Source organism: Nicotiana attenuata, chromosome 3, assembly GCF_001879085.1.
Source record: "Nicotiana attenuata strain UT chromosome 3, NIATTr2, whole genome shotgun sequence".
In the NCBI taxonomy this organism is placed as follows: Eukaryota; Viridiplantae; Streptophyta; class Magnoliopsida; order Solanales; family Solanaceae; genus Nicotiana; species Nicotiana attenuata.
This window is the reverse complement of record NC_031991.1, coordinates 473131-493406: the sequence shown is the minus strand read 5'-3', so window position 1 is coordinate 493406 and position 20276 is coordinate 473131. Positions and strand designations below refer to the sequence as shown.

Below are 20276 nucleotides of genomic sequence, written 5' to 3'. Positions count from 1 at the left end.
CTACGCTCCTCATTTTGATCTCCCTGTGGAAATCGAAAAACCATCTAATAATCTCAAACAGGAGGAGATGTTCAGGAATGTTAAAAGCCTGGAATAGTCATTCAGAGACATGCGGGGGTTGGGAGGTCAAGTAAGTGTGGCTTACAAAGATCTATGTCTGTTTCCAGATGTGCAATTGACGGGAGGGTTTAAGATGCCCGAGTTTGATTTGTATGATGGGCACGGTGATCCAGTGGCGCACTTGAGAGGTTTTTGTAGCAAAATGAGGGGAGCTGGCGGGAAAGACGAGTTGCTAATGGCATATTTTAGTTAGAGTCTGAGTGCTTCAGCGCTGGAGTGGTACACTCGGTAGGATCACGGAAGGTGGTATACATGGGACGATTTGGCACAAGCATTCGCTTGTCACTTCTAGTACAATCTCGAGATTATTCCGGATCGACTGTCCTTGACAAAGATTGAGAAAAAGCACAATGAAAGCTTCAGGGAGTATGGTTTTCGGTGGAGAGAGAAGGCAGCAAGGATGGACCCTCCAATGAAAGAAAGTGAAATGGTAGATTACTTTCTGCAGGCTTTAGAACCTACTTATTACGGTCATCTGGTATCAGCTATAGGCAAGTCCTTTAATGAAGTGGTGAAGATGGGCCGTATGGTAGAAGAAGGGCTCAAGACAAACAAAATCATGAGCTATTCGGCTATTAAGGCAACCACCCAGGCCATTCAAAGTGGAACTGGGGCAGTAATTGGAAAGAAGAAGAAAGAGGATGGAGCAACGATTGATTCGGGAGCTTGGTTCGGACCCAGGGGTTCACCTCACCATTATCATCAGCCTCGTCCCCACCACCAAACTTACCCCCATACCACGTATAATCCACCCCAACACTACTACCCACCACCAGACCCCCCATTTTTCTATCCACCATGCCCAAACATACAGCCAACCTCCGGCCCACGCACAATGGCGTGCGCCAATCCCACAAATACATACCCAGCTCTACAAAATGCCTATCCACCCCCAAGAGCCTACCGAAACCCTCCTGGAATAGGTTTCCGGCCCAACCAAACATTTAAGAATGAAAGGCTACAGAAGAGGAAAACCTTCACTCCATTAGGAGAGTCCTATACTAGTTTGTTCCACAGGCTGAGACAATTGGATATGCTAAGGCCGATCGAGCCAAAACTACCAAACCCTCCCCTGAGAAATCTTGATCATTCTGTAAGTTGCAAATATTGTTCTGGTGCTCTGGGGCACGACACGGAGAAATGCTGGCAATTGAAAACAACTATTCAAGAGCTTATTGATACCAATCGGATTGAAGTCCAAGCTCCGGAGGCACCTAATATCAACCAAAACCCATTGTCGGCCCATCATAAGACAAATATGATCGAGATAGTGCATAAGGGAGGGGAGCCTAAGAAGCCTTCACAGACCGTCATAATGATTCGGTCTAGTGAGGTCAGGCCGTTTGAAAAGACAACAAGCGAGGAGTCAGTGGTCAAGTTGAACGAGACAAATAGAGAACCATCTTCGGTAGTCAAGAGGGGGTCCTCAAGTGATGTTGCAGTAAAACAAGAAAGAGCAAAAGTGGTTGTGCTAGGAGTGGCGAACAAACCTGTTGTAGTTGTGTAGGGGTCCCGCACAGATCCTGTCATTATCAAGCCGGTAACTCAGTTACTGATAGTCAACAGCAAGGCCATCCCATGGAATTATGAATGGGTGACAGTGACTTACAAAGGAAAAGAAGTTAAAGAAGAAGTCTATGAGACCCATGGATTGACTCGGTCAGGGAGATGCTTTACCCCCGAGGAGTTAAGAAAAGCCAAACCCTCCAAAGATAACCCAATGCTAGTGAAGAAAGCTGTGACCGAAGAAGAGGCAGAAGAGTTCTTGAGAAAGATGAAAGTGCAAGACTATTCCATTATGGAGCAGTTGAGGAAGACGCCTGCTCGGATTTCACTGTTGTCATTATTAATCCTTTCAGACGACGGGCCTTGATGAAAATCCTGAACGAGGCTCACGTTCCTGAAAAAATCTCAGTAAACCATTTGGAAAAGATTGCTAACAAGATATTTGAGGTAAATAGAGTCACTTTTTCTGATGATGAGTTACCCGTGGAGGGTATTGAGCACTATAGAGCCCTCTATCTTACAGTGAAATGCGAAGATTCTGTGGTTACTCGGGTATTGGTCGACAATAGTTCTAGTGCGAACATTTTCCCTCTCTCTACTTTAAACAAGTTGAAAGTAAAGAATTCACAAGAACAGTATCTGCGTTCGGGGATTCGACGGTGGAGGGAAAGATTCAGTCAGTGACATAGTACTTGAACTGACAATAGGACCAGTTGAATTTACCATGGAAATCCAGGTGCTAGATGTGGTTGTTTCTTATAATCTGCTGTTGGGTCGACCCTGGATTCATGCCGCCAAAGCAGTCCCGTCTACTCTACATCAGATGGTAAAATTTAATGGGATAGACAAGAAATCGTGGTGCACGGCGAGGATAATTTGTGTGCCCACGGTGATGCCATTGTACCATTCATAGAGGTTGAGGACGACAAGGGGTCATGGGTCTATCAGGTTTTTGACACGGTGTCGGTCAAGAAAATTCCAGAAGGGAAGTGCGTTCCAATTCCGAAGGTAGCCGCCGTATCAGTCATGGTAGCCGTCGAAATGTTGAAAAATGGTTTTGTACCTGGCAAGGGTTTGGGGGAATCTCTGCAAGGTATCGTACAGTCGGTGTCTCTCCCCAAAAATTTGGATACATTTGGTTTGGGATTCAAGCCCACAACCGCGAACGTGAAAAGAGCCAGAAAGTTGAAACAGAGGGCATGGGTCCTCCCAAAGCTCATCCCACGTCTCTCCAAATCATTTGTCAGGCCTGACACCAAGAAACGCCCAGTAACAACAGTTCCCAATTCGGTGGTCGGTCATGATAAGGAGTTGCTTGAAAGGTTTGAGAAGTTGTTCGACGATGTGAACATGGTTGAAGCTGGAGAAGGTTCTAGCAAGGCGGATGTGCAATTTGTTGGGCCCGGTGCAATTGTTGATTTTCTTTTAGTTTATCTGGATTATTCCAGGGTTGTAATTCAGATTCTATGTTCCGTCCGTTTGGATGTATAAACCTTGTTATCTTTTAATTTCAATGAAATGCAATTTCTTTTTTCATCATTCCTGATAGTTTTAATTTTTGTTTTTCTTTTCTCCCTTGTACAGTTCTTTTTATGCTGGTTTCAATGACATGGCATGCATGAGGAATCTTCGGCCCAGTCTTAAAAGCCAATCTAATTCTGAAATAATAATTCAAGAAATAGAGTGTGATGATGAATCAGAATATGATGAGGATGAGGCCTTTGAAGAGATTAGAAAAGAATTAAGCCATTTTGAAGAGAAACCTAAGCCTAAACTGAGTGATACAGAAGCATTCAATTTAGGGGACCCCGATAATATCAGGGAAACTAAGATAAGTGTCCATCTTGAACCGCAAATGAGGGAAGAGATAATCAAAGCATTGTTCGAGTACAAAGATATTTTTGCATGGTCATATGACGACATGCCAGGTCTAAGCACTGACTTGGTGGTTCACAAATTGCCCACTGACCCGGCATTTCCTCCCGTCAAACAGAAGTTGAGGAAGTTAAAACTGACATGAGTGTAGAGATTAAAGAAGAGGTTACAAAGCAGTTTGACGCAAAGGTCATTCGAGTCACGCGGTATCCCACTTGGTTAGCCAATATTGTGCCGGTGCCAAAGAAGGATGGTAAGACCAGGGTGTGTGTTGATCATCGTGATCTCAACAAGGCAAGCCCAAAGGATAACTTCTCGCTACCAAATATCCACATTTTGATTGATAATTGTGCCAAATATGAGATTGGATCTTTTGTGGATTGCTATGCGGGCTATCATCAAATCTTAATGGACGAGGAAGATGCTGAGAAGACAGCATTCATCATGGGGAACATACTGCTACAGGGTCATGCCTTTCAGTTTTAAAAATGCTGGGGAACTTACGTGAGGGAAATGACGATCATATTCCACGACATGATACACAAGAAGATCGAGGTTTATGTGGATGATGTGATCGTAAAGTCTAGAAAGCAGTCTGACCATGTCAAAGATTTGAAAAAGTTCTTCCAAAGGCTTCGCAGGTACAATCTTAAGCTCAATCCTGCAAAATGCGCATTCGGTGTGCCGTCTGGAAAATTGTTGGGATTCATAGTCAGCCGTCGAGGTATTGAATTGGACCCGTCAAAGATTAAAGCTATCCAAGAATTTCCACCTCCGAGGAACAAGACTGAGGTAATGAGTTTATTAGGGAGGTTGAACTACATCAGCAGGTTTATTGCTTAGCTTACGACAACCTGTGAGCCTATCTTCAAACTGTTGAAGAAGGATGATGCGGTCAAGTGGACAGATGAGTTCCAAGAAGCATTTGATAAGATAAATGGGTACTTGTCAAACCCACCTGTGTTGGTGCCACCAGAACCAGGGAGACCTTTGATTCTGTATTTGACGGTTTTGGACAATTCGTTTGGTTATGTGTTGAGTCAGCATGACATCACCGACAGGAAGGAGCAGGCCATCTATTATCTCAGCAAGAAGTTCACATCTTACGAGGTTAAGTACACTCACTTGGAAAGGACATGTTGTGCCCTAACTTGGGTAGCACAGAATTTGAAGCACTATTTCTCATCTTACACTACTTACCTCATCTCTCAGTTGGATCCGCTAAAGTATATCTTTCAGAAGCCTATGCCTACAGGGAGGCTCTCAAAGTGGCAGATCTTGCTCACAGAATTTGACATCGTCTATGTGACCCGGACTGCGATGAAAGCCCAGGCGTTGGCCGACCATTTGGCCGAGAATCCAGTGGATGAAGAATATGAGTCTTTGAAGACTTACTTCCCTGATGAAGAGGTAATGCTTGTTGATGAGTTGGAACAAGTTGAGGAGCCAGGTTGGAAACTTTTCTTTGATAGAGCTGCTAACATGAAAGGCGTTGGGATAGGAGCTGTGCTTATTTCTGAAACGGGGCACCACTACCCTGTTACGGCTCAGCTTCGTTTCTATTTTACTATCAACATGGCTGAGTACGATGCATGCATTTTGGGTTTGAGATTGGCTGCAGACATGGGTGTCTAGGAAGTCTTGGTCTTGGGAGACTCGGACCTTTTGGTACACCAGATCCAAGGGGAATGGGAAACACGAGATTTAAAGCTCATACCATACCGGCAATGTTTACATGATCTTTGTCAACGGTTTCGGTCAGTAGAGTTCAAGCATATTCCAAGGATCCATTGAGGTTGCTAATGCTTTGGCTACCTTGGCGTCAATGTTGCATCATCCGGATAAGGCTTATGTGGACCCTTTGCATATCTAGGCCCGAGATCAGCATGCTTCCTGTAATATGGTGGAAGAAGAACTTAATGGTGAGCCTTGGTTTCACGATATCAAGGAATATATCAGGATGGGGGTGTATCCAGTACAATCCACAGGTGATCAAAATAAAACAATTCGGCGATTGGCAGGCAGATTTTTCTTCAGCAGAGGAGTTTTGTACAGAAGGACTCCAGATCTTGGATTGTTAAGATGCATAGATGCTAGACAGGCCACAACTATCATGACCGAAGTATATTCTGGAGTCTGTGGACCGCATATGAGTGGGTACGTGCTAGCAAAGAAGATTCTCCGAGCAGGTTATTATTGGCTCACTATGGAGCGAGATTGTATCAGTTTCGTGCGCAAGTGTCATCAGTGCCAAGTGCACAGAGATTTGATTCATTCTCCACCATCTGAATTGCATACAATGTCTGCGCCGTGGCCATTTGTTGCGTGGGCCATGGATGTTATTGGGCCAATTGAGCCAGTAACATCAAATGAGCACAGGTTCATTTTGGTGGCCATCGATTATTTCACCAAGTGGGTTGAGACTAAAAGGTTCAAGTCTGTAACCAAGAAAGCGGTGGTCAATTTTGTACACTCAAATATCATTTGTCGATTTGGGATACCAAAGGTGATCATTACAGATAATAGGGCTAATCTCAATAGTCATTTGATGAAAGAGGTATGTCAGCAGTTCAAGATTACGCATCACAATTCCACCCCTTACCGCCCCAAGGCAAACGGAGCAGTCGAGGCTGCCAACAAGAACATAAAGAAGAATACTTCGGAAAATGGTGGAGGGTTCCAGGTAGTGGCATGAAAAGCTGCCCTTTGCATTGTTGGGTTATTGCACTACTGTTCGTACTTTAGTAGGGGCAACTCCTTATTTGTTAGTGTATGGAACTGAGGCAGTGATACCCGCAGAAGTCGAAATCCCATCCCTCCGGATTGTTGCTAAAGCCGAAAATGATGATGATGAATGGGTCAAAACCTGCCTGGAGCAATTGAGTTTGATCGATGAGAAAAGATTGGCAACGGTGTGTCATGGCTAGTTGTATCAACAGATAATGGCAAGAGCATATAATAAGAAGGTGCGTCCACAGAAGTTTGAAGTGGGTCAGCAGGTGTTGAGACGTATCCTTCCACATCAAGCTGAGGCCAAAGGCAAGTTCGCCCCAAATTGGCAGGGGTCGTTCATCGTAACTAGAGTGTTGTCAAATGATGCTTTGTATTTAACAGATATAGAAGGCAAGTGTGTAGAAATGGCCATCAATTCCGATGCGGTCAAGAGATATTATGTATGATTTTCTTTGGTTAAATTGTATTTGTTTGTACTTGGCATATTTTGAATATTGGAATGACGAAGGCATTTTTGTTCTGCTATCTAAAACACTTTATCCTTTGTTACCCCCTTTGAGCCTTATTTATTTCCTTTCATACCCCTCTTTCGGAGTCAGTAGCAAAGATCAGAAACACAAGCGTGTAAGATAAGTAAAGGAAAAAGAGAAAAGAAAAAGAATAAAAAGAGAGAGAAGAAAAAAGAAGAAGAAAAGAAAAAAAGAAGAAAAAGAAAAGAAAAATCACAACAACAAAGTAATTTCTATGACATGAACTACGTTCGACCTGATTCCTCTTAAAGATACGTAGGCAGCCTCACGGTTCGGTCCCATCAAAGTAAAAATCCAAAAGTCCCCAAGCAAAGAAACTGGGGCAGAAGTTGTGGTTGTTGTGAGAAATCTGATTCCGAAAGTTCTAATCTTGAACCCATTTGAATTGTTTTGAGCCTTTTTGATACCCTTTCTTGCTAACCCTATCCAAAATCCACATTACGGTCCAAAGAAAGACCTTCCGATCAGTCTTGGAGAGATGACAAGTCGAGCAAGTAAAGGTAATTCATATCAGGGGCAACACTCTGGTCCAAACAAGGAAAATGAAAAATGAGAGAGTCTTATTGGTGAAAACCCTCGCGGGCATCGTAAGGAAACGAAAGCTGAGAGAAAATCAAAAAATGAGAGAGTCTTATTGGTGAAAACTTTCACGGGCACCTTAAGGCGACAGTGAGTTGAGAGATAAACAAATGAGAGAAGTTGTTGGTGAAAACTTTTCGGGGCACCGCATGCCGAACAAGGTCAAGGTTTTGGTGAAGAAATTAGGTTTTAAAGATCTCAGGGCATAAAGTACGACAACTGAAAGTTAATTGGTTGGACAGACTGGGCCGACTAATCCGAAATGCATGTCATAATCATTGGTACCAGTTGTTATACTCAGATAAGTCTCTTTTCTTTTTCCTTTCAGACAGTCTTCCATTTTTGGATTTTTCTTATCCCTAACTCTCATGGTCATTGCATTTTATTTCTTTTGGGTTTATCTCTTTAAGATGTTTCCAATGGCAGTTCTGTTTAAGCAAATAAGAAAGGATTTCAAAGCTCACTACCGGCTCCCAAAGTTGCAAAGCACAGAGCGGTCAAGGCATTGCTAAAGATAGTATGATGTGAAATAGGATAAAAGGTTGGTGGAAGTTCCATCGGTGAAATGGTTTGGTAATTTCGTGGGAGATGCAGAGGTTCAAATAGACGGGTCAGAGATGTAACACAAATATTTGGGTATAGAACACTCGGGTCATCCAAGGTTATGGGGGGTGAAAGTCAAGCGATTCTTGGCCAGTTCGGGGAAGTCAGTCAAAACAAAACACGACAGCGGAGAGGCCACCTTCAGCAAGAATGCCACAAACTAACCACCACATTTTAAACTGACAAGATTTTTCTTTGATTGAAACAGAGGCAGAAAATTTTGTTTGTTTCGGAGAAACCCTCCGTGGGGGAAAAGCAAGCACCAGACAGGTTTGACCGTAAATTCTCAGGACCCTCATGGAAAATGGGACCTAGTTTAAAAATCGAAACAATCATAAATAGCAAAATCTAGCACAAATGTACCCCAAGGAATATAAGTTGGTTTCAAAGTTTGCATGTTTAAGATAGGATTCAATTAGGAGTTTTTAGGGCCCTCCTGAATAATGGGACCTAGCTTTAAGATTTCCATTAGATAACAAAATTTAGCGCAAGTTCTATTGTAGGTAAGTATAATTCAGCCTTAAAAGTTATCACTCTTAAGATAAGACTTGGTTCTGATTTTCAGGACCCTCCTGGATAATGGGATGTAGTTTCAAGACCCTCTTAGATAACAAGATTTAGCGGAAGTAATACCTTTAGAAGATATAATTTAGATCAAACACTGTCATTTAATTAGGAATTGTCAGGACCCTCCTGGATAATGGGATCTAGCTTTCAAATTCTTAGAATATTTGGTAACATTATTCAGTTTAACACTCATAGATGTGCCCAGCTACCAAATTGGGGCAGAAAATTTTCTTTGTTTTGTCTATTTTGTTGAAATCAGGCGCCCACCTGGAAAGCACGGGAATACAATTCAAGTTCAAAAATCAGGCGCCCACCTGGAGAGCACGGGAATACAGTTCAAGTTCAGCAATTAGGCGCCCACCTGGAGAGCACGGGAATACAATTCAGGTTCAGCAATCAGGCGCCCACCTGGAGAGCACGGGAATACAGTTCAAGTTCAGAAATCAGGCGCCCACCTGGAGAGCACGGGAATACAGTTCAAGTTCAGCAATCAGGCGCCCACATGGAGAGAACGGGAATACAGTTCAAGTTCAGCAATCAGGCACCCACCTGGAGATCACGGGATTACAATTCAAGTTTTGGCAATCAGGCGCCCACCTGGAGAACACGGGAATACAGTTCAAGTTCAGCAATCAGGCGCCCACCTGGAAAGCACGGGAATACAGTCCAAGTTCTGCAATCAGGCGCCCACCTGGAAAGCACGGGAATACAGTTCAAGTTCAGCAATCAGGCGCCCACCTAGAAAAATAGGAATACAGTTCAAGTTCAGCAATCAGGCGCCCACCTGGAAAGCACGTGAATACAGTTCAAGTTCAGCAATCAGGCACCCACCCGGAGAGCACGGGAGAAAAGGAAACAGTTTAAGTGTCGATAATCAGGCGTCCACCTGGAGAAAAGGAAAGCATCTCAGATTACAATTCAAGTCGGCAACAAGGAAAATTCACCCGAGGAATACAAGTCACAAGGCAACAAGAATCACAAGATCAAGTTTGAAGATATAGATAGGATTTTTTTAATACATACATCATAGTTTAGTCTAGCTTCTTTTATTTTGTCATGGTGTAATAAGGGGTTCAGTAAGCAGTAGCAGCAGCAGCAACAGCGAAATCACAGCTTCATGGTAGTCTCAGCTACCGAAACTTCCCGAACTACACTGACCTAATTCCTTTATAGCCAAGGATATGTAGGCAACCTCGGAAGCAGGGTGCGGTCAAATCTTTCAAAAATGCTTCCCACGGATTATTCAAACGGGCAAAAATCACTCGTATACGCTCACTTTGTCTTTGCACGAAAACTCTTCGTGTTTCCGAGCAAAGAGGGGCAGCTGTGAGCACGTGATTTTTGCCCTATATGAATTACTCCCACAAATTCAAAATAATTTTTTTTTCATTTGTTTGCAATTTTGTGGATTTTTGTGGCATTTTCTGTCAATTGTTTGCATTTGTCTGTGCATGTTTATTTTATTTAATTAATGAAGAATACAAAAAGATGTTGCGTTTGCATTTAGGATTTAGCTTTACGTTTTGAATTAAGTAGTAAATTAGTTATTTTATAAGAATTGGAAAAATCACAAAAATAGTTATTTTTGCACTTTTAATTTTAATTTTTGAACTTTGGTAGTTTTTCCTTTGATTTGGTTTTTATTATTATTTGTGATAATTGTTATTTAGAGTTGGTTAATGTAATTTGATAAATAATTTGATTAGGAATTAATTTAGGTGTTATTTTTATTTTAAAAAGAAACTAAAAAAAATGAAAAGAAAGGAAAACAAAAGATGTGAATCAGATTTGGGATGATTTTTTATTTCAATTCTTAAGCCCAATTCAATTTCCCCTTAAAACCCAAATAAATCCCGGCCAGAACCGGCCCAAACCCATTTCCACCTAGTCCAGCCCCCCCACTCAACCAAAATGACTATGTTCCTTGCAGTTTAATCTGGACCATTGATCTCAGATGATCAAACGGTCCAGAACTGATCCTTTCCAACTATAAGACTGTCTGAATCTGGACACCCCCTCTCAGAACCCCATCAGCCCCTTCGTCTCCAAACCAAACCCAAAGAGACGCCGCCTTAGTTCTCCACCATTGGTTGCCGGAGGCGCCACCTCCAATCGACCCCAGCTCAGCACCACAGATCCCCCTTCGTCTCCCCATTCCGAATCCTCGCTTGGTTTCCTTCGAATCACCCTAGATCCCATCGAATCTTGATTTGAAGGGACAAACCCTAAAATCCCAAAAATCGAATCGTCGAGTTTTGAAGGTTTGAGGTTGAAACGGGCTTTATTCGCGTGTTTTCATTTGAGAACACACGATTAAAGCCCCTTTTAGTCAAAATCAAAGGCTCGACGGTTACTTTCAAGATGTGTTCAGACTATTTCTTAAGTATGCATATCTATCTTTCTCTTTCAGTCATTTTTCTTTTTATCTTTTGTTTCATCTAGGTTTCCAGTCTTCATCCTCTCATTTCATCTCTTCTGTATTATTTGTTTTTCATTCTTATAATCACTTATGCTTGCATATTTTCAATTAAAGTTAACAATGCATGTTTGTTCTGATTTTGTGGTCTCTCTGTCGTTATTTCATTTTTATTTCGGGTTTTCAATTAAAAAAAGAAGGTTCTGAGTTTCCCTTGGAAATCTTGTTGGACTCATTAGTTTTAGGTTTCGTGATTGTGAATTGGGCTGTAAAAATCAAAGTTCAGGAGGGGAATTAATCCGGTATTGACAGGCCCAATCTTAGAATTTGGACTTTGTCCTACAGTAATAACAGAGGGTCTAGGGGGTAATTTAGGGATTCTATGGTAGGGAATATTGTTGTAACAGAATAGGAAGCTTCCTAAGAAGCTGGGTTGGGGACTTGTTTTGAAATTCTGATAATTAACTAGGGGTATGGGAGCTAAAACAAAAATTGGAAAAGGGGCAAAATGCAAAGACTGAGGTCTGTGAGTTGCCCTACTTCCTTGCCTATAAAGGCACACTTCCTTGCATTTCAAGGCAGACTTTGAAGAAATAATATCCAAAAAACTAAAAACGGCTGGGGTTTCTTGAAAATTCTGAATTCCTTGCATGATTTGTTGAGAAAAATTGTTCAAACTCTGCTGACTTTTAAGTTTTCTGACTTCATCTGGTGAACAAAACTTTTGAAAACAATAATTTCTCATCCTAGGGTGGAAATGGATTAGAGTTGGGTTTTGAAAAGTTCAGGTTCAAGCCTTGTTGTTGGTTTACTGTTCTATTGAATTCCTTGAGTTGGTTTCACTATTTTGACTGGTTGAATCTGAGCTTAGCTGATTCTATTGTTACTTCTTCCTGTTTGAACTCCCTGCAGCTGATCTTTGCTGTTTCCTCACTTCTTTTCCTTTCAAATTTCCAGGTACATACCCCTGATCTTGAGCATGTAAAGAATGATTCATGAGTTGTTTCGAAGAAAGATGAAATGTTCTGATATCAAATGTTCCTTTTCTTTATTTTTCTTTCTCAGCGTGGTTTCAATTTTCTTTATCTTAGCATGTTTAAAGTGAGATTGTGTTGTGGACCTTGAGTACTATATAGACACTGTCTGGAGACTGTTATTTAGCATTTATTGATTTTCATTTGTTAATTCCATAGGTTTTGTTATTGTCAGAAGTATCGATCGATTTTAAGATCCATGATATGTTTGTAAGCTCAGATTATATGAATATCTTGTTAATTGCAAAAATCAGTATAAATAGAGTTTAGCATGAATATGAAATCTCTGTATGCTCCAGTCACTGTGGGTTGATGCATGAATTTGAAAGTTATTTTTGAATTGGTTAATACTAGTGTCAAAAAGGGGTTGCTTATTCGTAAAGGTCGTTGCTTGGGTAGAGACTCGATGTCGAGTCTGGATCCTCAACCTTGTTCATACAGGGCTTGGGCTCACTAGCTTTGGGGCTTGAAGTCATCTACAAAGGAGAGTTGTTTGTTTTTACTATTTGGGCTTGTCCTTGGAGCCCAGTAGTTCACTAGTTGATTGCTGGATCATTATAAAAGCAGATTGGATCCAAGTTGCATGACAAAAACTGTAGAAAACTTTGATGTTTAATTTGTGCCCTTTTTAAAAAAAAACCAAAGTTTGAGTTGGGCAACTCGAGTCTGCGTTCCAAGTTAACGTCAGTGATTGACGCTCTTTGACTGGCACAGCAATCTGGAGCATAAAATTGGGCCTACGAAGGCCCATTTGAAAGGTAGTCGAACTCAACCCACCTGTGCGTTTTTACTTATCATGAATTTGGGCTCGTCTTGAGCCCAAAGCTCGAAGGATCGAAAAAGAGGTCTGTTTAGTGATGTTTGAAATAGTTTCCCTTTGAACCTTTAATTCACCAAGACAGTGCATTTTAGTAAGCTTGTAGTGTAGAACCCTTAGCTTAAACAAGTAGAAGTTCCACAAATTTCCCTTAGTTAATTAATTGGGCTCTCTTAAAAGTAGATCGGAGGTGTGTCATATTAGGTAATACAAATAGTTTATGGCCCTCCGAAATTTAGTTTGAATTTCCTTTTAAAATTGGAGTTGAGGTGCGCCATGCCAAATAAAATCTCAAGATGCGTGGCCCTCATTTAATTAATCTTTTTAATCCTTAGAATTCGAGACTTGCCATTTAGCGAATTTTCCATGGCCCTCGCAAAGTTAAAAATGCATAATTGCTTCAGGCGCGTAATTTTAATAATTTACCTTCCTAAACTCGGGTGTGCATTTCATGTGACCCAAATCTAAATCTTAATAGCGTTGAGTAAAATGTGTTTCGAATTGTGGGTGCATTTCATGTGGCGCGGTCCAAAGACATGTTTTAGACGACGTTAAAATCTTCTTTAAAATGAATAAAAGCGGTTATAAAGTTAAAATGCACATAGGTTCAAAAGTGTTGTAAAATCAGATAATCAGGCCAATTTTAACAGTTGAGCGACCGTGCTAGAACCACGGAACTCGGGAATGCCTAACACCTTCTCCCAGGTTAACAAAATTCCTTACCCGGATTCTGGCTCGCGAGCTGTAAAACAGAGTCAATCTTTCCTCTATTCGGGATTTGAACTGGTGACTTAGGACACCATAATTATCCCAAGTGGCGACTCTAAATTTTTAATAAACAAATAATCCTGTTTCGATTGTCCTTTAATTGGAAAAACTCCCTTATACCCTCCCGGGGGTGTAGGAAAAAGGAGATGTGACAAGCATAAAGAGTTCCTGGTAAAAGTTAAATAAGCATGGCAAAGGAGAAATGGGATGAATATCATGAATGATGTATGGTGCAGACTCAAACAAGTGAAGCAAGCTATGAAAGACCTGAATAGAACAGAGTATAATGCAGTAAGGGACAAGATTCAGTAGTGCAGACAACAACTTAGCGAACTACAGGAACAAATGAGAGACCCTGGGCAACCTGAAGATGTGATTATAGCAGAAAAGAACACAAAGGCTCAACTAGAGAAATGGCTTGAGGTGGAAGAAAGTATCATGAAACAAAAATCTAGAGTACACTGGCTGAAATTAGGAGATGCTAACAGGGCTTATTTTTTTGCAATCATGAAGAGAAGATACTCTCAGAACAAAGTTAAGAGTTTAATAAGGGCTAATGGGGAGATGGTGCAAACTAAACAAGAGATTGAAGAGGAAGTGCTTGGCTTCTACAAGCAGTTACTGGGATCTTCAGCTGGGAACTTGCCAGGTATTAATCCAATGGTGATGAGGGATGGAGATTTGGTGAATAGACAACAACAACTTCATTTAGTGAAAGATGTATCTAAAGAGGAAGTATTTCAGGCACTGCTAGGCATTAATGACAACAAAGCACCTGGCTGTGATGGTTTCAATGCTTTATATATTCTTCAAGAAGGCATGGTCTGTGATTGGAGACAAGGTTACAGAGGCAGTGCTGGAGTTCTTTACAAATGATAAGCTCTATCAACCTATCAATTGCACAACAGTGACTCTTGTACCAAAGGTTAAAAATCCAGCCAGAATCACTGAATATAGGCCAATATCATGTTGTACTATCCTATATAAAATTATATCTAAGGTGATAACAAACAGATTGCAGGGGATAATGAATGACATAGTTGACAGGAACCAGTCTGCTTTTGTGCCGGGAAGACTGATAAATGATAACATCATATTGAGCCATGAACTAGTCAAAGGTTATGGCAGGAAAGGTATATCTCCAAGGTGCATGCTGAAAGTTGATATGAAGGAAGCCTATAATTCTATTGAATGGGACTATATGGAGCAAGTTCTAATGAGTCTGCAAATGCCTGGAAGAATTGTCCAATGGATTATGAAATGTGTGAGAAGTATGTCTTATTCCATCATTATCAATGGGCAACATACAACTCCATTTCAAGCAAAAAAGGGATTGAGACAGGGTGGTCCTCTATCTCCCTACTTATTTGTATTGGCCATGGAATACTTGACCAGATTATTGAAGACCCTAAAGAGGAATCCAAACTTCAACTACCACCCTAAGTGTGCTAAAATGAGCATAGTACAACTTAGCTTTGCTGATGACCTCCTGCTTTTCTGTAGAGGTGATACTATGTCTGTGCAACTACTCTATCAATGCTTCAAGTTTTTTCCCAAGCTTCTGGTTTAGTTGCAAATGCTGATAAGAGTTCTATCTTCTTTGGGGGAGTAAGAGATGATATACAACAGGAGATACTGCAAGAATTAGGCTTCTCTAAAGGGTCATTACCAGTGAGGTATCTGGGGGTGCCTCTAGGTACCAAAAGGCTATCATTAGTACAATGCTAACCACTGATTAAGAAGATGCTAGGGAGGATACAATCATGGACTGCCAGATACCTGTCATATGCAGGAAGAATTCAACTGATTAAGAGTGTGCTTTTCTCCATATAGGTATTCTGGTCACAAGTATTTATGCTGCCTAAGAAATTGATCCAATTGATAGAATGTATATGTAGAAGGTTTATATGGACTGGAGGGACAGAGGTCACAAAAAAGCATTATTAGCTTGGGATAGACTATGTTGTCCAAAAGCAGCAGGGGGATTGAACATACTGGACATAGGCATATGGAATAAAGCAGCCATTTGCAAGCTGTTGTGGAGTCTAAGTAAGAAGAAAGATAAAATGTGGATACAATGGGTCCACCTATACTATAAGAGATACATTACTTGGGGTGATCGACCAAAGCAAGCATCATGGGTGGTCAAAAAAATAATAAAAGCAAAGAAACACTTTGAAAAAGCAGGGTACTCAGAAGAAAAGGTGCTGCAAATGGACAAATTCTCAATCAAGGCTATGTACTCGAAGCTTAGAGGAGAATTTACAAAGGTATCATGGAGGAGGATGACATGTAATAATGCTGGGCTACCTAAATGGACATCCACACTATACCTGGCTGCTCACAGAAGATTATTAACAAGAGAAAGATTAGGGAGATGGGGCTTCCTGGAGGATACATCTTGTGCACTATGTAACAGTGAAGAAGAAATTATTGACCATTTATTCTTTAAATGTTCATTTTCAACACAAGTATGGGCAGCAATGCTAGAATGGCAGGGAATAAAGAGGCGGGTGATGGCTTGGGGACAAGAACTAGAATGGGCTGAAAGACAATACAAATTGAAGAGTCGTACAGCAGAAGTATACATAATGGTTCTAGCTGGTAGCATATACTACATATGGCAAGAGAGGACTGCACGAGTATTTCAAGCAAGACAGAGGAGTGCTGAAGCAATTACTAGACAACTAGTTCAAGAAGTCCACTATCGAGGGGGCACGAAACATAGACTGAAGGAGAGATTATTAGAGTTAAACTACTACCCTATTGTTCATATGGATGTGTAAAACTAGTATAGTAGTTAGAAGGAACAAGAGTGAGAAGCCAAGCTGAATCTGGGACTGATGTCCAGATCAGGCTAAAGAAAGAAATGTTGTGTAAATATTACTTGGTAAATAAAAGCTTTTAATTACAGAAAAAAAAATCACACGCAGGGAAAGAAAATTAAGGGAAAATGACCAAAAAAACGGATATAAAAGAGAAATGCAATATGAAAGACTGGAGTATTAAATCTTGAGACGTTTTTATGGAGTAGAGTAGTAATAATTAAGACATTTATTCCTATTAATTTTTTTAATTATTTTAATTAGAATGTATATTTAGATTTTTGTTCAAAAATACTTTTAAAGTAATGTCAAATTGAAGGGCAAAGTGGTCGCTTAATTTTTTATGGGTAAATTTATAAATTAACTTTTGACTTGGGGGTGTTCCCATTTTTAGTATAGTATGATATGATGATTAGTATATTATGATATGATCTGATGCTTTTTTTAGAAGTGGTTACTAACTTGAAGAGCACGACAATGAGTCTTACTCGTCCGACGGACTCAGGATTACAGTTGTTTAGGAATTTTCCATTTTCTCGAATGACCATAGATAGCCTAACTATATCACATTCAATTCGACGACTATTAGAATTTCGACCGAATATCAACTTAGGCCTTAGGCCTACCCATAATGATGCAACTGGAATTTCGACCGATATCGACTCACCCAACCTTTAGCCATTATTTCTCGCTCATTTCTATCATCTACATCCATTAACATCAGCAATTGAACCTTACTTTTAGCATTCTATGTCTTGGAACAATTTGTGCGATCCTATTTGTTGAGAAAGGGAAATGCAGAGTGATGGTGCCTGATGATAGGCTATAATTACGTATTTTAGTCGCTTATTACACTCGAGTTTACTGCACTTTAATTGAGTTTGAGCTTTAATCACTAGTGTTTTGCACTAATTGTGTGTTTTATGTCTTGTAGGAGCGATTCCGAGCTATATGGATGTTATAGAATGAAATTAAGTGATTTGGAGCTTTGAAGTCTGAGTAAAAGCTCAAGAAATTAAGTCGGGATCGGGTTCGGGGGTCAAATTTGATAATTAAGAACGAACGAAGACTCGAGGAGGTATATTGTGCACTGTCTAGTAAACTAGACATAACGTTTTGCTCAGAACACCATTTGGGCTCCAGAATATATGGTTGGAAATATAACTCAAAGGACTACAACTTTCATGTCTTATATTTTTCCAAATTCCAAACGGAACAGGGTGGAAAGTGCGCGTTAATAGCACGGTCGCGCTCAGGCCGCGCTCGTCAGGCAGAATGTTAGGGCACTAGCGTGGTCACTAGCGCGTCCAGTAGCGCGACCGCGCTAGTCCAGACGGAAAAACAGATCTGAAGGATACTTTTGAAAGTTCAAGACCAATCCCCTCAACCTAAAAAGAGTCTAGCTTGCCCACAACAAGTGTGTGCAACTTTGGAGAGCTGGAGAGGAGCACAAGGAGAGGAAGCAATTGGGCATCAATCCATATCTCCTTCTATGGTGATTTTTACCATTGTTCATGAATTCTTTTTTAGTTTTTATCATTGTTATGAGTAGCTAACTCTTTTAATCTAAGATTTTGGGTGAACCCGTTGGGGATGAACTTGTTGTTATATTAATAGAGTTTTGAGTTGGTTGTTAATCTCTATTTGTTCAACTACATTTTGATTGTGGTTAATTGAAAGGATCCTTAATTAGCCGTTCCTATTTTTTATGTATCTGCTTGAGAGAGAGTGCATATTTAGGTAATTATTTGAAAAACATCATTCCCGAAGTATAGGCGAGAGTCATAACCGAGGGTTTAGAGGTTGGAGTAGAGATAACGACACCTCGGGTGCGATCTAAGTGAATTGTAATGCGAATCTAGCTAGCGTAGCTTGAGAGAGTGCGTCTAGTAAATTATCATAATTACTTGAGAGAGAGTTATGATAGCTGGAGAGTTCATGATTGATAGAGGCAACTAAGTCAAAGCTATAAGAAATATACAACTGAGGAAATCAACAACGGGGGAAGCCATTACCTTAGGCCATTATTCCAATTGTCTACACTTGCGTATTAATTAACCTTCGTTTTATTGATTCTATTAGTTGTAATAGTAATTATAACACCACTTGTTATTCACAAAGTTTGAGAAGGTTGACTAATAAGAATTTAGTACTTCAAAGACTTCTCTTGATACGTTAATTCCCTGTGGGATTCGACTCGGGGCATAATACCCCGGATTATATTTGCAACGCCCGCGTAGTCTTTTAATAGACACAGTTGAGCGTGATCAAATTTTGGCACCGTTGCCGGGAAATTAACGGTATTATCAATTGTAGTTGGAGGAAAATACAAAATTCTTAAGTGTAGTCAATTTTCTTTGATTTCACTCATATATTGAATTTCTTTTATATGACTTGGTACAAAAAAATTTATTTTCTTTATTTTAATTTTATTTGTTAATTTGAAAAAAATGGCATCATGGAATTATGAGAATTTGGATGTTAGTAATTCTACTTTTGATCCTCGTTATGCATACTGTGGAGGAAACCACCCAGGACAAAATTATCAAAATATTCCCGAGAGCGAGTTATGTGCACCAACTCAATCTTATGTATGGAATGTGTGTGATATGTGTGGTGGTCAAGATGGTCACATTCAGGGTTGTGCTTATATTTCTTATCTCCCCCCAACCCCTTACTTTGATGGTTCTTCTTTTTATTGTGAAGTTAATAGGAATGAAGAACTCAGGTATGAGGACCTGAAAGAGATCGAGGATACGCTAAAGTGCCTTATGGAACAATATGATAAAATACAGTTGCAGATAGAAAGGCAAGAGACAACTACTCACATTGAACCTTGTAAAGTGCAACAAGCTTACATTGTGGATAATAGCCAAGAAGAAAATGAATTGGCTGCAGTTAATGGAGGATTTAAAAAAATATGAGGATGAGCTAGAGGAGGAGGTCAGAGTAGAACACCAACAATCAATTGAACTAGATTTTGAGGATGTCGATGTTGAAGAAATGAGCCTAGAGTCAGCTAAGGGCGTTGAGGATATAAATTTTGTTGACTCTAGTATCATTGATGTTGAGGATGTTGAAAGTCCTGAAGTTCATGTATTTGAGCGCATTGGTCCACACGCCAAGCATTTTTCCACATTATGTTTGGATGATAATATAGAAATAGAGTCATCAGAACCAATTGAAGAGTCAAGGAATGAGGAACAAGGTGCATATATTCTGGAATTCTTCTTGCCAGAAAAACAGGACTACATACCTCAGCTAAAAGCCAAGAAGTGTAAAATAATACGATGGTTGCTTGGGCCAATTAGATTCGTTCCACCGCCCCATGACCATAATCATAAGCTTGAATCAAAACTCGGGGTTCAATTCATAAGTTCGAGGTGGAGGCAAAAAGTGATTCACGTCGTGCCGCGACGTTAAATCAAGCGCTTGTTGGGAGGCAACCCAGCTTTCTTACTTTCTTTTATTTATTTATTTTAATTTTTTTTATTGTATTATTTTTATAGTGTAAATTTTTTATTTTCTAGGAGCATGGAAAGCAAAGGTATTGGAAGGATGCAACAGCAAATAAATTGGTTGGAACTAAGTGTGAGGTACCCGCACGAAGGACCAAGCTTGGGAGAAGTCTGAGTACCCCATGAGCTGCTAGTGCTTCGGCCTTTGGCCTACCAGGGAGTTTCTTTTACCCTCTTATTAATATGGTGTGCATTGGGGACAATGCACAATTTTAAGTGTGGGGTGAGGAGATTTTCTGAGTGACTTTTCATGCTACTTTAGTTGTGTTTGTTTAATTACCTAAAACAAAACAAAAAATCTTTTTGGTATTTTCTTTAGACTTACTTCCCTCAAGAAAACTGTCTAGAAGATCCGTCATCGGGAAAGTCCAATCTTTTATAATAT

General features: G+C 40.3%; 2 protein-coding genes across 2 annotated transcripts; both read left to right on the top strand.

Moving 5' to 3' along the window:
- Positions 13894-14424, top strand: LOC109224116. Its single transcript, XM_019388701.1, has one exon. The coding sequence runs from the start codon at positions 13894-13896 to the stop codon at positions 14422-14424; it is 531 nt and encodes a 176-aa protein (XP_019244246.1).
- On the top strand, positions 15456-16334 carry LOC109224115. The gene has a single exon (XM_019388699.1). The coding sequence runs from the start codon at positions 15456-15458 to the stop codon at positions 16332-16334; it is 879 nt and encodes a 292-aa protein (XP_019244244.1).

What these genes read in the sequence shown, in the direction of transcription:
- LOC109224115 (XM_019388699.1), top strand. Translation starts at nt 15,456, where the DNA reads ATGGACTGGAGGGACAGAGGTCACAAAAAAGCATTATTAGCTTGGGAT.
- LOC109224116 (XM_019388701.1), top strand. Translation starts at nt 13,894, where the DNA reads ATGAGAGACCCTGGGCAACCTGAAGATGTGATTATAGCAGAAAAGAAC.